The 17845-nt window shown below is 40.3% G+C and overlaps 1 protein-coding gene across 2 annotated transcripts in view; it reads left to right on the forward strand.

The window, feature by feature from the left end:
* PRRT3 (proline rich transmembrane protein 3) overlaps positions 1-17845 on the forward strand; it is a 46530-nt gene that overhangs the window by 8391 nt on the left and 20294 nt on the right. The window contains exons 1-3 of one of the 2 annotated variants that reach the window (XM_072420653.1): positions 6197-6406; positions 14140-15620; positions 17578-17727. In XM_072420653.1, coding sequence (XP_072276754.1) covers positions 14225-15620; positions 17578-17727 — 1546 coding nt within the window. In that variant the 5' untranslated portion in view covers positions 6197-6406; positions 14140-14224. Of the gene's footprint in view, positions 1-6196; positions 6407-14139; positions 15621-17577; positions 17728-17845 lie in introns of those variants that run through there. The other variant, XM_072420652.1, reaches the window with a different exon arrangement.

Below are 17845 nucleotides of genomic sequence, written 5' to 3' on the forward strand. Positions count from 1 at the left end.
CAGGATTGCCTGATCCCATGGCAGATGTGAACCTAACCTTAGCCATGACATCTTCCAGTGGAATAGCAATTTGTCCTACAACTTTCCTTCACTATTTTACAAGGACAGCATTTTCCAAGCACAGCGGTCTAAGAGGGGAAACCTCCTCACTATATAGAGATTTCCTCTCAATCCCAAAAGTGTCCCTTGGACAGGATTCAAAGGGAAATTTCCCATTTCCTGAATGATTCAAATCAAAACATAAAAAATGTTGGCTTTAGCCATCCTTTGATATGAAATGCTTTACTCATCTGCTCTTACTTTACATTCAGGTAAGGGTAGATTGAGAGTCTGAAGACGTTTTTTGTATAAAGTAATATATATATATATATATATATATATATACACACACAGTATTATACATATATGTATATATTCCCAAAACATTATTATTATGATTATTAAACAGTATTGATATAGCGCCAACATATTACGCAGCCCACAGTTTGAAAAGATGGGTTTTTAGGGGTCTTTTAAAGGAGCAGAAACTAGAAGCAAGCCAAATGGGACGAGGAAGACCATTCCAGAGAATCGGGGCAGCTCTAGAAAAGTCTAGGAGCTGTGCGTGTGATGAGGTTATGGAAGCGGAATTCATTAGTAGGTCATTGGAGTAGTGAAGAGAGCGGGTTGGGGAATATTTTTCTGTCAGATCGGAAAAAAGTGGAACAAGAACTGTGGAGGGATTTGAAGGCAAAGCAAAGAAGCTTGACCTTGATTCTAAAGTGAAATAAAAGCCAACAAAGAGAACTACATAGAGATGCAGCAAAAGAGGAGTGGTGGGAAGGATGGACAACATACCAGCACCATGTAATGTTGAGCCCCATTAAGGAATGAGCTGCAAGAGGCTGGGGAGGAAAGGGTTAGAAAATGCTGGATGTCCTCCAAAAAACAGGATATATATCTAAATTGTTGCAACTTCTGTTGCACACTGTGAGAATCCTCTGCAACTCTGTAAGATGGTAGGGAATTCAGCTTTAGGATTTTCTCTGCACTCCAAATGCCTTTCTGTCTTTGACTCATCAACATCTGATGCACCATAGGTGGCATTTCCACAATTCTCGGTTAGCTTGGACAGCTGTGTGCATGATCTCAGATCATTTGGTGAAGTGTTATCAGTCACTTTATGGCAAGATATCGAAGAGAACCTGTTTATTTTAGTATGTCAAATGTTATATTCATCTCACTCCACCTGTTGTACCCTCACTTCCAATGAATGGCTTATTAATGCTTCAGTATTATAAAGGCACTTAAATAATCTCTTTGGTTAACCCAGAATCCTGAATGTCCTAAATATTTATGATTATTTATGATAAATATGATTTGGAGTAATATAATCTTCTTCCTGGGCACGAACCATCTTGGCAGCACGCTGAGAGACAGCCCCGGTATACACAATGATCCTGGGGTGATTCAGCCCTTGGCATCGTGGCCTTTTATTACCATGAGTGTAATTATATGTGACACAAAATCATCACTCACAGACTGTTTACCCAGCTGGGTAGAAGACAGAATGAAGCTACCAGAGCTTCTGGGTCATCGTGTTCTTAGCAGACTTATTTCTACTTTTACAATGCTACATCCAGATTCATTTATTACATTCAGCTATTATTAAGTATCCATATTTATTATTTACCAAATCCGAGCAATTTCTCTACTGGCGGGTTCCTTTGTAAGTTAACAATAGGTTCCTGTGTGCTAAGCTAAACAGATGCAGTCCTTCTGATCTCATGTTGGCTCTTTGCGCCCACTTTCTGTCTATGTGCCCTCTAGTAATAGTTGCATGGCATTGCTTGGGTCAAAGTTCCTGAGTGGACCATGCTTGTGTGATGTCTGCACTACTTACCACTTGTAATCTCCAGACGGAGCACCATGTGATATGGTGGCAATGCAAAGGCAGAACATTGTCACCCTACAGGAAGTACCTGAACAAGGACATTTATCACCGTAGAGATTATTAATAAAAACTGCAGATTTCTAAAAAAAAATTACATTTCTTTTGCATTGAGACTAAAATGGTAAAGTTTATGTAGTCATTGCATTTATATCTACAATAAAGCAGAACTAAACCTGTGATATCCACCTGTCCCCAATCTATTGCGCATACGCAGCTCAGTTTTTTTTAAAGCTTGGAGTGATCAGGCAGGTAAGGGATTGTTGCAGAAGGGACCTCGTCTGTCCCTCTTCTATAATGGCCTGCCTGATCAGGAGTGACTTTCTGGTTTAAGATCCTATCAGTATAACAGCAACAAATAGCCAAGTAGCCATCTGTTTTTTTTACCAAAATGCCTACGTTGCACCAATGTCCTGGAAGAAAAACAAAATCTTCCCTGGAGTCATTTTTTATGTTATAATGGATTGAACAGCCTCAATGATACACATATTTGTATCCATTACTACTTTGTTTTTATTATTATTATATTTGAGCTGATTTAGGTTGCCTTCTCATTGCATCTTCATGGGCCAAGGCATTGCTGTACCGTTCATTAAGGCCCAACTTTAGGCTCTCCTTCTTCTGCCCCCCATCATTATTTAGCCCCTTTAAAAAAACTATTGTTTTTTCCTAGGTTTCCTTCACCAGGTTCAGTGGTGCCAAAAGTGTACATCTTCCTCCAGCAATTTTTGGATCCTAAATGCTTCAGAGAGCAGTGCCACCAAATACCATTGTGCTGTTCCCTTTAGCATTTCCATGGGAGTTGAGAGTGGGTCGAATTATTGACCCCTTAGGCTCAAAGGAAAAGTGTTGAATGACACCTGGTGTCATTTAACCCCAAAGTAAGAGAAAGTGGCATTACCGGATCACTAAATCAGTGGGGCGGCACTAAATATAGCAACTAAATCTTTTTTATTTTTAGCCAATGCCTGGAGCCACTTTTGTGAGTGAGTGCAAAATCAAACCCTGGCCTGTGCATTCCAAGGTAAAAACTGCAAGTCAGGCAGAACCATAGCAGCTTTGGGAAATGGATGTCAACAATGGCAGCCACTGTTTACACCATGCCTTAGGTAGGTAGTGATACCAGGAATAAATGGTAACTGTGAAACCTGCAGAAAAAAAAACAGCAATGGAAGCTCCGATATGTCTACACATTGTGTAAAGTTTGCAATATCCAAGCCAAAGCTTCCCAGTAGGTGTGTAGGCTTCTGGTGGATGGAAAATGGGCTGCCATTCAATTTTATTTCATTTGTGCAATGGCTAACTTGTCCATTTCCTATCAAAGCATTTCATTCTTGAACCTGTTTACTGCTGACCTTAAACATTTCCTCTGTTATTATTATACCACTCCGTGTGATCAAAAGGAAAAAAACAAGCGAATCGTTTTTAGTTTCCTGCATTGATCAGAGTTCACCTTTAAGTGATGCAAAGCTCTAAGAAGGTGAATTCTTTGCAGACCTTGAAACAATGGCCGTATGTTTTACAAGTTAAATAAACCGCTTGTAGAAACCACGGGTGTTTCCCTTTCCAGGGAGAGTTTGGATTGAAGAAGATGGATTTGTTTCTGAACATCAAGAAAGCAAAACAAACACGTTCACTTGAAGAGCTGGGGCGTGCTGAGTGAAATTCTAATTATCTATGGCCTGAGCAGTCATGCATATGTAGTGCAGACACGATGGGCTTCATATACCACCCCCATGAACAGACTTCCCACCCCAATCACCAACCACATACAAGTTTGAGTTTTTACTTTGCACTTTGGTGTTTTATGGTGGTTTCTAGCCTTTAATTGGGTCCTGAGGGTTAAGATGTTCTTTTTTACTATCCCAGACCCAGTTTTGTGCCCAAAACATCTGTTTTTAGCTGCAAATGTGACTATAAATGTTGTAAAAAACATGGCAAATTTGTTGCCCATATGTTATACCAATTGCTTGTACAAATGCCCTTTGCTGCACATATTGTAACCACTGCCTGCTTCTTACCCAAGCATTGTGACGATTGCTCTTTTTGTCTGTGTATTATCATGTTTGCCAATTTGTTTCCCATCTGTTGTATAAATTGCCCATTTGTTGCCTACATATTATCTGAATGCCTGCTTGTTGCTTCATAAAAGCCCATGCCTGTGTTGCAACACCAAAGCCCTGTAACGCATGCAACAATTGCCCGTTTGTTGCCCCCTGCTGCAACCACCTGTAATTTCCAACAAAGTTACAATGTTGCAGTCTGATCACTGGCACAGAGGTAACTGACAAAATTCTTCCTTTTACTTGCAGCTGATTGATGGCAAATTTCCAGCCTAGGCTAATACCTGTAACTCAAGTATGGATTTTGCAAAATTTGCAAAGTTATACAACTGCCATATATTGCATATTCCCTCTATATTGTAAACTTTGAGAGTCCTCTCCCCCTCCCTTGTCATAGTTTGTATTTGTGATAATTATTGTAATTATTGTACCCACACTGAGTAATATGTTTATGCTTTACAAATAAAAGCTCATAATAATTATATTGCAGCATGTCAGGAATTTATTGCAGAGTTTTTATTGCAGACTTTATTTGTGCAGACTTGTACAGTTACTGAAAAGTCTTCTTTGGGTTTGAGATGGATATTTTTTTATAATACATTGATTATTGCTCATCTCATAGAGGGATGGTAGAGGAGGGTACAAGGAAGGAAATGGGGATAGGTAGCAAAGGACTATGGGCCATCATTTTATGTTTGACCACCTACAATTCCCATCGGTTAGGGGGTAAAGAGAGCAGGGATTATAACGGCAATTGAAAATGTGCATTTCTCACATACAATCCAATACATTGATAAAAAACATATAATACATTAAAATCATTTATAAAATATATATTCAGGCTGTGTTTGTGTACATCCCTCATAGTCATTTCTGTGATAAATATTCTCCAAACTAAAACTAATGCGTTTCGCAGACAGAGATTCTGCTTCTTCAGGGGATATTTCAGTAAATATTTCATGAGTATTGGTATTTGGTATATGGTATTTATAAACATCAAAAAAAACATTTACATCCATGGCCAATCAATTGTATTAAGTTATAATGGTCTGTATTTAATAAAGTCACCCAAGACTTGAGAAGATAGACCTGGTTGATCCAGCAATTCTGTAATGGATCTGGTCCAGGATTGAAAACATTTGCCAACTAATAACAATTGATTTTAACCCCCTAGCGGTAATCCCGAGTGTGACTCGGGGTGGGTTTACCATACAAAAAGCGGTAATCCCGAGTCACACTTTGGGTCGTTTTAAACATTAAAAAAAGACACCTACCTTGTTCCGTTGTTGTCCCCCGGCGTCCTGCTGGTCCCTGCAGGTCCTCAGGACACGTCTTCTCTCTCCAATCTTCAGCCAGCGACTGCAGAGACATTTCCCGGTGACGTCGGTGCATGTGTCTGTGCGGGCGGAAGGAGCGGCGGGAAATTCAAATAATTTTGTATTGGATTCAATACAAAATAGCTGTATTGAGTCCAATACAAAGAAATCTTGATATATTATATATATAATTATATTATATGTATTATACACACTACAGTTATATTACATGTTTAATTATTTTTTTATTTTATTTTTTTAAAGTTCAATATTAAATTTATTAAATGTTGGACATATTTCGGTGAGCTATACCTAAGAATTTCAGGCCTACAATGTAAATTAAATTTCCATGCAAAAAAAGTAACGCTTTTTGTGTGGAAATACGGACAGAATTAGAACACTAGAGGGGTTTAATAAATGTTTTTCAGGATTGCTGGATCACCATGATAGTCTATCTTCTCCAGACTTGGAACTTTAATAAATCGGGCTCAATGTCTATGATGCATTATTATTTTATAATAATACGCCAACACCAACAAGAAAAGAGAAATAATGAGAAAATCCTTGCAGAATGCCTCTGGATGGGATCAGAGCCCAGCTGGTCTTTTTACCTAACCTTTGGGTATTATATGTGGTTTATATAATAGAGGATGGGGCAGGTTTATGATTATATCGAGGGGCATTCTGCTTATTACCACCACTTGGCAATTGTGACCACAATGCCGGTCAGTAGGGAGTTAAACACCAGTGTCATTTAGAATAATCATCTATAGAAGGGAACACGACAACTGGCAATAACTATATATCACACAATTGTGGCTTTGTCAGTATGACAGAATGGAATGCGTAGGGGCTCCATGTGAATGTAAGCTGTGTGATCTCCTCAGAGTTCTATTAGCTGGGTCTGAGCATCACCCAGCATCCTAGCGCAGGAAGATGCTGTGCTGGAGAGGAATTGCAGGGATGTTGCTAAGGTGAACTCAGCATCAGCAACCCACGAAAGGGAGAGAGAGCGAGGGCCCTGCCACACACACACGTGTGCCCACCGCAGTCAGCCGCATCTGAAACGCCGCAGCCAAGCGAAGCCCTGCAAAGATGTAAGTGCCTGCATCCTAATCGCATATCTGCAGCGACGCAATCATTTCACCTTTTTGCATGCAGCAAAAAACCTCTAAAGGTTATTTTTTTCCCAGCCTGAATAGCTTTGTATTATGACAGCTGCAAAAAATAAAAATGGCATGCTTCTTGCAGTGTTGCGCGTTGAATTGATAGCACGCCAAAGGGAAGGGAGATTGTTAATGGATTATATTTAACCCCTACACCGCCGGATCTGCAGCAGATGCGCTCACTTAGTGTTTCTATCCAGCAAGGATCAGTCGTTTGAGGTTAATCAGGCTCTGTGGAGCTGCATTATGGGTGCGATGAGAGATGGGCATGGATTGCAAGTGGCAGGGCACGTGAGAAAGCAGGAGATTCGGCAGCAGGTCCTAGGTGGGTGGTGTGCGGCTGGTAAGTGGAGCTGACACCCCAGGGTGCTGTTAGTCTGATCCTGTTATCATTGCAGGGAAAGCTGTCATTCAGGGGCAGCTCTGCCAGGCATGTCATATGTTGGGTGATCAGTCTGGGCACTGCAGACCACATCAGTGTCATTATACATCAAGGTGACTGCGTCATTTTCCACCTTCCTCCATCTGCTAGATCAGCAAAGAGAAATCTGGCCTTGGCAACTTTTTGCCGTTTACAGTAAGCGAGGAATCATTACGTAATCTATGGCTGTAAAATGAGCTTTAAAGACGAACGCAGTCAATGTAAACCCAACTGCTAAAATCTCATAGAAACTTTTACACTTTAATGTCATTTAAAAAGTCATTGTATATCTGCAACCTTTATTGATAGTAATACCTGGCGATCCTGCCATGAAGGTGCTTCCTGGTGTAGGGTGACAACACTTGTCACATGGGTTTGTGATGGAAGTATGGGGGTATTGGACAAATATGGTTTACTGTTGTCACCCTGTGAAATGATATGCAGGCATGGCATGCAAAAGCACTGAGAAAGGATAAATGGGAATGATTGCTGTGCTCATCATTCTGGGGGTATTATGTGAATCCTGGTTCCTGTGCAGTTTATGGACAATTATGTTCACAAATGTCTGGCGCAGATCAGCCCCTGCTGTAACCTCCCACAACGTTACAATGATGCAGTCTGACCAATGGTGGAGAGAAGACTGAGGAAATGCTTCTTCCTGCCTGCAGCCAATTAATTTCATCATCATGGCCTAGGCAAAGTCAGTGAACCAGAGCTCAGGGATTGCATTTTATTAATAAAAAGAAAATTTGTTGGAATGTTATATATTGGGACATCCTTGAGAGAGCAGACCTCAGTTACTAAAAGGTCCATTTAACATTTCACTGTTTATGTATATCTGATGATAAGTCAATCACAGATCTCCTGTTTGGGATGGAAGTTTATCTCTTAAAATGTTTGCAATTCAATGATTGGCTAATAAAAGCCCAGACTACCCATCACTGATGTTTTAAGTTTTTTACATAGACGTTGATGGTTCGGTCTCTTTTCATCTCTTTATATCTGACAGAGTCTGACCCAATCACATGGATGTATTAGTATAATTTTGTAATACTATTCAGAGTGATTACATGACCTTAGGTACATCCATTCATGGAGTATGTTGGAGCAGAATAACGGACAGAAATCTCCTTCATTTATGACATTTTACACTTTCCGTGTGACACATGAGACTTTTTAGATTGCTGTGTCAGGATGTTAGGAGTATTGGTGCCGTGGTGGTGGTGGGGTAAATGCACTTTGCAGTGGCGACTTGCAGACTTTTCCTCCAGGCGGGAAATATAGATCAATGCTGGGGCCACGCTTTCCTGATGATCAATACACATATAGGCCTATTTAATAAAGAGTAATGGTGTTCAGGACCAGCAGCCAATCACAAATAATCTCAGGCGGAACAGTATGGTTAGAATAGTAAAAGCTGATTGATTTTTGAAGATTGCAATGTGGTCTACTTACAATTTTTAATTATGGGGGGAGCAATTGGGATAGTGGATTCCTATTATAGTGGGTCACCTGCCAAGGTCTGGAAGCTACCAGACAGGAGATTCTTGAGCAATGGGGTTCTTTCACCCACAAAATTCTTCTATCTCCAGTTTTCGTCTCTGGTATATTTGTATATTTCCATTGCTTTATATGAGGGTTTCTCATCCAGGGTTCCTCCAGAGGTTGCTAGGGGTTCTTGGAGTAATGAGCAATTTGAACATCTTAGGTCCGTTTAGGTGACACCAATGATGTTTTTGGCTGTCTGTGGGGGTGACATTCTTCCCAATGACTAGCAATGTAAGATTCATTCTTCCTACTTCCCACCACACTAATGTATTGTGAGTTGTGGATATAGTAAATACAGCAGGGGTACCCTTCTATTTTGCAGAAGACACCTTTTCTGGACATTTTTTTGCAGCAGCACAGTTGCTTTAGTGTGAACTCCCTTTCTGCTTGTATATTATCAAAGGAGTAAATTGTGAGAATTAACAAGAAGCCACCACCAACCCCCTGATAATTTTCCCTTCACCTAGTTTTTAGAGCAGCCCCAGTTACTAAAACATAAAATAGCTTTGGTCTCGTGGGAATCAGAGTCATCAGTCACCACCCTTTATCATAACATCCTATCCCATTATTGCAGAGTATAACACCGCTAATGACCCAATAAAAAGACTACCCCCCCCCCTCCGACCCTGACCAAACCGCTGAAAGTTGGTGGTCGCCCCAGTCTAGATCTGAGCTGTTATTTCTGCTCAGGTTCCAGGCCTGCCTGTTAGAACAACATGGGACTGTTAGAGACACATCGCACACCAGACTGCAGACCTCCGCTCTATTATTCCCTGGTAATCTGTGTACACTGAGATGTGAATGGGGCGCTTCACTTTTGTGTGATTTCCTAAAGGCTGATTTATATAGCGCCAACATATTACGCAGCTCTGTATATTAAATAGGGGTTGTGAATGACCGACAGATACAGACAGTGCCACAGGAGGAAAGGACCCTGCCCAGAGGAGCTTACAATCTATGAGATGTAGCAAAGACCTGATGTTTCTCTGCTGATGTTAGGTTTTTCCTAAGGGGCTAATTCCACCCATAGTCTGTGATTGGACAATGAACGAGTGGAGAAGCAGCAGACTGATGAGTTCATCTCCCTGCTGCTCTGCTCATTCCTCCTATAAGTATGCATTGTTAGAACACCAGCTCTGCCACACAAATGGCCAGTTCATTGTGCTGCAAGATTCTATTACCAGGTCAGCTTGATGTATTTACCCTGCTAAATAGATAAATAGATGAAAAAGAGAAAAAAAAAATTCTTTATTATTCACCCATATCGTGCCCAGCATCCAGCACCAGGCATGATATGCCCAGTCGCATTGCACTTTGGTTTTGCCACTTTATTTTTCACACATACCAAGGACAGTTTCTGGGGGAGCCCAATAAACTAGCTGCACTTTTGGTGGTGTGGGGAATGCATGAGAAGAACACACAATGGTCCTGATATATTAAAGCTCTCCAAGACTGGAGAAGATAAACTATCATGGGTGTACATGGGTGATTAAGCAAACTGGGAATGGATCTAGTACAGGATTGAAAACAGTTCCAATTAATACATTAATTTAGCAAATCTATTCCAGGTTTATTGGATCACCCAAGTTCTCCCATGGTAGTCCATCTTCTTCAGTCTTGGAAAGCTTTGATAAATCAGGCCCTGACCCCGGTGCTGCAAGCCAAAGTGCTGCATTCATTGGTGTTTTTTATATTTGCCTGCAGGTGAACCTGTTGCTTTGTCTAGCACAGGTTCTCTTTGAATGTTGTATAATAAGTCAGCACCCCTAACAAGGCATTGGATGTGATTGTTAGCTCAGGGTAAATTCTTCTCCACTTTCTATTTTTAGCCCCGCACTGCTTCCTACAGCTTTCAACAACTGTACACACACACAGGCACACGCACACCTACACACACAGACACACACATGTACACACACAGACACACACACACCTACACACACACACCTACACACACACATGTACATACACAAACAGGCACACACATATACACACACAGGCACACACACAGGCACACACACCCAAGTACACACACAGGCACACACAGTAACACACAAACACATATACACACACGCAAAACAAACATTAAGCCACTTGTGTGTATTCAGTGCTCTGCCAGCTAACAATCACATCCCTGATGGTCCTAATATGCCATTGTAATCATTTTATATGTCTGTGTTTCTGTATCGTACATCATTGAATTCAATGAAAAAATAGGAATGTATCTGACCAAACAGTCATCAAGAAAGAGCAGTGCGGGTGCTGACAGTTGGCGGCTGATAGAAAGCTTTTCAGGCTGCAATAAATATTTCGTCATGTCGCAGCAAACAATGTGATAAAAGAAAATGAGCACTTAAAGCTGAACTACAGATTAATATAAACAATTTACTAAACCTTTTTAATGTACACGTCAGAGGATTCTCACCCGATACGAACAGTCAGGCTCATCTCAGGCAAGAATCTGATGTGTGTACAGAGGTCGCCCGGCGTTATTCATGGATCCACTTCAATGAATCCATAAACTACCACAATGCAAGTGAAGGGGAGAGAGCACAGTGGGGTGCCACTTGCTTGTTCACCCCCCCCCCCCCCCTTTACATAGAACAGAATGGTACTGTGTGTACAGTACTCGTTCGTTTAGCACTCTGTGAAAACAATTGAAAATGCTGATAGGAGGAGAAACCAGCGAAATAACCCTCAGTCTGTTGCTTTTCTTTTCCCTGTCCAATCACTGGCTGGGGGAGGGACAAGACCTGTTGGTGTTAGTGAATGACAACAGATTCAAATCAGGTCTCCTGCCAGACAAAGAGTGCTGTGTGTCCGGATTGTGTAAATCACAGGACAGAATGACAGGTCTTTGGCATGTAAAACAGCGCCCTTATATGAATTCTGTCCATTTAGCTTTACCCTGTTCAATGTTACAAGGTTTGGTAGCAGCCTGGACATAAAAAGCCACAACTACTGGCTGTGTATTCTGGGCAGCAATACAACCAGAACACACAATGGAGGCCTTTATCTTCCTCTAACTGCAGTCATTGCAGTAAGAAAAAAATAAAACCGCACTCCCTCTGACAGTCTTTTGGAAAGCTGCAGTTTCACTTAACCGTAAGTTCAATAAAAGATGACTGATGTGAAAATTTATATTGTCTGGTTCTAAATTCTACCGTCTAAGTTACTTTTCACAGCCGTGGATCTCTAACTAGCCGGATCTCTGGCGTGCAATTAACCTTGCTTTTATAGAGAGGCCTTCTCAAGGTCAAGTGCATTTACTGAGCCTCTGACGGGGGCAGCCCGAGGCTTTTGTGACTGCACCGAATGGCGCCATTGTCGTCTTTTCACTTTGAAGCTTGTTCTTTTTGTGTCTGGTAAAGACACTTTCACTTTCCTGGTCTTTTTATGGTTTGATATTGATGTGAATTGTTTTTCTTGTTTTAAGGTTCTCATGTAAAGGCAGAACATTACAGGACGCTGCCATCTTTGAGAAACTTTTAATAGTTCTGGTTACCTGGTGGTGTAGGGGTTCAATACCTCAAAGTCATATTCTGATCAATTGCATCAACACAATAGCCTGGGAACGGGTTAGGAATGTAACGTTAAATCATTGGGCTCTCCAGCAAAACTTTTATGGGCCTTCCCCACTCTATGTTTCCCACCATGGAACCAGGGGGCCAGTCTACCCAGGGTCATGTAACAGTACAGTCCCCATATGTCCTCTTACTCTTCACATGTAAAGTAGCTCAGTGGAAAACTAAAAGTGCATTACCCCCTCCAGAATTGGAACTTCCTCTTCCATGTAGCCACCCAGAGTCACTAACCTTCATTCTTCTTTTGATGATTCTTATATGTAATGTGACCTCCTGCAAAAAGGGACAGTGGGTGGCTGCACAGAAGTGGAAGAGGTAATCTAGTTTTAATCTACCACAGTGTTACTCTTGTGGGGAGGGCCAGAGAAGAAGCACCAATAGGGGGAGCACCAGTGAGGGGAGGCAGGGTAAGAAGTCAGCCCGAGGGCCCCAGTGTGGCTGCAAGGCCTGCTCCCCGGGTAATTACCAGGGTTCCCGTAGAGTTTGCCAGGGGGTTCTTTGAGCAATGAGTAATTTGTGCCTCTCCGCTCAGGTTAAGTGACACCAATGATCATCACCAACATTCTTTCCAATGGCTAGCAATGCAGGAGACACCACACTAATATACTGTGAGCTATAGATATAGTAATTATAGCAGGGGTTCCCCAAAGACCTTAAAGATATTTTAAGTGTTCCCCATGTTAAAAAGGTTGAGAAACACTGATCTAGAGAAACAGGTATGTAAAGACTTACTCAGAATTAGTTTCTTTAAAGCCTAATTCAGTGTCCTGTACCCCCACTCCTTTGAAAAGATTTACCCCCAATTCCTGTTGTCTCCACAGGACAGGAAGTGAAGGAAAATCTCCTGCACCAGGAAACAAACAGCTAAATGTTTTTCAGCTTTAATGATGCTTCTCCGAGCAGGCTAAACAGACATTCTTTTATTTTCCAGCTTCAAAAAATAGAGAAATAAATGATAAAAAAAGAAATAAAAACTTTTGTTTACTTGTCCATGCAGATACAAAAAAAGAAACAAAGTCAAACCTAGCTACTAGTGCTTCAGATCAGAAGGAATGTCCCAAGCCAAACTATCAGACCTCGGAATATTCCTTCCCTTCGCAATGTATGTTTATTTAGCATTACAATTCCCAGAAATAGGAAAGGCTTCAAAACGATGAAGAGGAAATGTCAGAGAATCTGGATGGGACTCCAAACTAATTGTTTGCTGGCCCCAGGTTGTTGGAAAACTTATCTGATCTGAGTTTACTTTCCCAGTCACATACAGGGATAAACCTTGGACTTGTCTCTCGGAAAGAAATATGCTGAAGATGTAAATGGTTTTCACACGTGCTTTCTCTTCCATGAAAAAAAATTCTATATATGTATTTTTATATATATTTTGAAGCTTTAGGAAAATTCATTTTACACAGAAATTTTTTAAAGGGAGACCTTAAACAATACATTTTTAAAAAATAGCCAGCGGAAACTTCCTCCCCCCCCCCCCCCTCAAACTGAAATACCCCCTAACCAAGGGCCCTCTCTAACCATGGCAGCCTCCCATACTGTCTACTCCATTCTTCATAGTGCTGCTTGCACAGTATAATTCCAAAGAGCTAAATATGCCATCATTGGAGTAATGTCCCATAGAGGTCTATGGAAACTTACTGAGCCATAAGATTTTTGTATAGAAGAAGTGAACATTCCATAATCCCACTAACATGGAAGAGAGAATAGCAGGCATTTTTGGGGTCCTTGGAGTATTGTAGGGTTTTGGAAAATGTCAACTCGGATATTTTATTTAGCCCTAAACTTAAAAATAGAAGATTGGACAATAACACAACCAGGGTTATCACTTTCTTCACCTATCAACAGGGTCCCAGTGTTTTACCGAAAGCACTATGCAGGAATTTCAAAAAGCTGATATGAAAATGCAATCTTTTGTTGCATTTTTTATGTTTTAGTGTATTTATAACTGCATTAAGTCCCTGTATTGTACTTTTCTTTTTTGCTTTCGGACAGCTTTGTTTGCCCTAGCTTATATTTTAATCTTTGTGACCTGTTTCATTGTCTTGTAAAATGGCTTTGTATTTATATAATTGTTGCTATAAATAGTTCTCTTTTTTGTGTAACAGGTTTCCTGGGTGTTTTCTTCTACACGTAGCAAGCCACAATAGAAAAACAAAGAAATAGAAACGTTTTTGCACAACTGGAAACAAAATGGCCGTACATCTTCGTGCGGTGGCTTTGTGTGCCATTTTGGCGGTCATTGAATCTTCAACATCTTTATTTAAAGTGGAGGTTGATACCTCAAAGGATATTCAGAAATTTGACCAGAATAACTCATTTAAAAATACTTCTGATGGAATATCTGAGAGTGAGTTGGAAATCCAAAATCTTTATAGCCCAAATGTTTTCTTAGATGAAGAAAGGAATCACGATGATGTATATCATACCAAACTGCCTGGAAGAAGGGTTGGCGTCTTGTCTTCAACAGCTGCCTCGATTCCAGGAGAAAGATCTGAAGAAAATATCGAAGCTTTTGAAAATATCTCAAATGAATTTCCACCAAAGGAAAGTAAAAATAATCTGGACACAGACGAACATAAATACAACAAAATGCTTTTAACAGCTGGGAAAAGTTCTGAAAAACCTGGGCATATTCCTTCTAAAATACACCCTACCATGTCAAAAGTGACTGAATCTGATTCTGAAACAAAAGACCGCAAAGTTTTGAAGCAAGACAAAAAGGTAGAGTTGGCTAATGAAATGCTGTCTTCTCAATCAGCAGAACAAAAGCAAAATGACGTTGAACCGGAAGTTAGTGAACATGTGGAATCATTGACCACTGTTCGGCCAGTGGTCTCCACCATACCACTGTTGACTAGTATGCTAAACTTAATGCATTCTAGTGATGATGGACCATTTACTCCACTGCAAAAACTTCAGATAGAGAGCATAGAGGAACACGAGAGAAAAAGAATGCTGAATAATGCTGTAGAATCTCAAGAAGGCTTTGTAGACCAGAGTCCAAGAGCAGAAGACAATTTTCTTGATGAAAATGTAAACCCAAAGCCTACAGAACGATACCAAGCTTCCTCCAGGACCACTGATAGCTACTCAACGTTACAAGATGCTGGACCTGAAGGAAATGAGGTTATATCCGCAGATGTAGAATTTCTTCATGCTGATGGGATACATTATCAAAAAGATGGTAACACAAACCCTGAGGGAGCAACAGCTGTAAATGACACTGACAATGCACATTTTTTACCATTTAGTGAGCCCAGGAAAACTTTGGATGCAGTTGTTCAAATAAGTGACCCAGAACCATCCACCCAACCCCATCCTTTAACTCCACTGCCTACATTATGGCCTTTTTTATTGGAGTCTGACCTTCCACATGGGACAGCATATATCAAGGATCATGTTACAATGGAAGCAAAAGCCAGAACAGAAACAGAGAAAATATTATTAGCTGGTGGAATCAAGGATGAGGAGTCAACAGGCGGCACCTTTCCAATCATCACTGGTAAGACAAGTCCATCAGAAGTTTTATCAAGATCTCCACAAGCTCATGAGACCCCAACACCAGTGATGCAAGTTTTGGGGAAAAGTGAGTATAAATGTTTCCACCTTGTACAGTATTCTCCGAGCCAATTCCAATTTTAAGATCTAGTGCAATGTTTTTTAACCAGGGTTCCTCCAGATATTTCTGGGGGTTCCTTGAGCAATGAGTAGTTTGTGACTCTCAGGTCAGTATACGTGACACCAATGATCTTTTGGGTGATGGAAAGGTAAGGGTGACATTCTTCCCAATGGCCAGCAATGTAAGAGGCATTTTTCCCATTGACCACCAAGCTAATATACTGTGAGCTGTGGATATAGTAATTATAGCAGGGGGTTCCCTGAAGACCTGAAAGTTATTTTAAGGGGTTCCCCTATGTTAAAAATGTTGAGAAACACTGATCTAGTAAATATGTCTTTTATTTTGTTTTGGATTAAGAAGGTATGCTCCTAGCCTTGAAGGACTGGAGTCAAACACTCCTGCTCTTTGTTATTGTAAATTAGAGACACATTGGGCCTGATTTATCAAAGCTCTCCAAAACTGGAGAAGATAGACTATCACGAGAGAACATGGGTGATCCAATGAATGGAAATGGTCCAGGAATGAAAACAGTTGGCAAACAATATCAAATTACTGTTAAAGAGCTTTAATACTTCAGGCCGGTTGAGGATCATCTGCTTGATAATACTCTATATTTGTTTCTTCTATTATATTTTGTCTCCTTTTCTATAACATTGTCTGTGAAAACTAGCTTAATTCTAGTTCTGCGAGACTAGAATCACTGACACAGTTATACTAAATGCCCAAATATTTGTAGACACCTGATTATCACACCTACATTATATTGACAAAAACATATGGATACCAAACACATTTCAGTTGTTTCTAGTAAAAAAAAAAAAGGTGACAGGAATTTAAGTGTCCTGCACAGAGCTCCAACCCAACTGAACACCCTAAAAAGGAATTGCACAGCAGGTCTTCTCCTTACATATCTCCCAGTAGCTTTTGGTCTGCTACACAAATTTCCACCCTTCCACTCCTATTAAATTTTCTAGGTCTTGGCTGGTAAAAAGAGCTACATACTTAGAGAAAGTGCAGGAACTGTTATTGTCCTTGCTATATAGGAGCAACAGTTACAATAATGTGCCAATTTTTTTTTTTTTTTTTTGCTGGAGGACAAACTTTTCATGTCATGTATTATTGATGATGTGTCAGCCCAGAGGCCTTGTGATCATAAATCATTTCATCCTTTGAAAACACAGATCTACCCCAGACAAGGCAGCTTTTGGAGTCTTTTGTGACAGGGGGAGTGATTCAGTAATACATTTCTATAAATGTACTGAGTTGCTGTTAACTTTCTTTTTCTTTTAGGTCAGAATTATAATTACAATAAAATTTAATTTTTTTGGCTATTTTACAAAACTAAACCTGCTACACGTTGATATGGAAAATTTGTTTTTAAAAATGATTACATTGAAGTCACTTAGATAACAGTTATGCATATTGATTTTTAAAAAGGCTGATTGTCCCTTTAACAAGGATTTGAAATGTCTATGGGTTTCAGATTTCTAAAAAGTGAAATACATAAAAGCTGAGGTTTTAGTTATTTTTGCAAATTAGACTCATTGCCTGTTTGTATTAACTAACGAGCCTGGTCTATTAAAGGAGGAGATAGACATTTTAGGAGAACCCAGGGGATCCGGCAAACCTGGAATGAATTTCTTCAAAATCATTTTTTATTAGTTGACAGATGTTTTCAATCCTGGACCAGGTTTATTTGAGGTTTCCTGGATCACCCAGGTTCTCCCATCATACTCTATCTTCTCTGGTCTTGGAGAGATGTAATAAATCCGGCAGCACATCAGGTGAATATACAGTAACATTTTTCTTTGCAGGACTGCTTTTCTTAAGATTATTTCTTTTTAAAATGGCAGACATAGTCCTTTAAAAGCAGTGTTCTAATATTTATAGAATGCAGAAAATGATTCTTTCTCTTTGTTGCCAGATGATAAAAGTCAGAGTCATCAACAAGAAAGACTATCTGCAGAGTCAGGAAACATTCCATCCATCACTCAGAGGAATGCCGTGTTTGGAAGTGTTCCACCAGGGCTTGTTATGTCAACAACATGGAGAACGCCACTGACCAAGCCACAAGGTAGGATATAATGCTTTCTGATCAACCAAAAATATACACAATGGGATCAAAATGGTGGCAATATCTGACACTGTCTCTGACAGGGAAGGAGCTACTATTGAGAACAAGGGCTTCAGCT

The sequence above is a fragment of the Pyxicephalus adspersus genome, chromosome 8 (genome assembly GCF_032062135.1).
Source record: "Pyxicephalus adspersus chromosome 8, UCB_Pads_2.0, whole genome shotgun sequence".
NCBI classification, from domain to species: domain Eukaryota; kingdom Metazoa; phylum Chordata; class Amphibia; order Anura; family Pyxicephalidae; genus Pyxicephalus; species Pyxicephalus adspersus.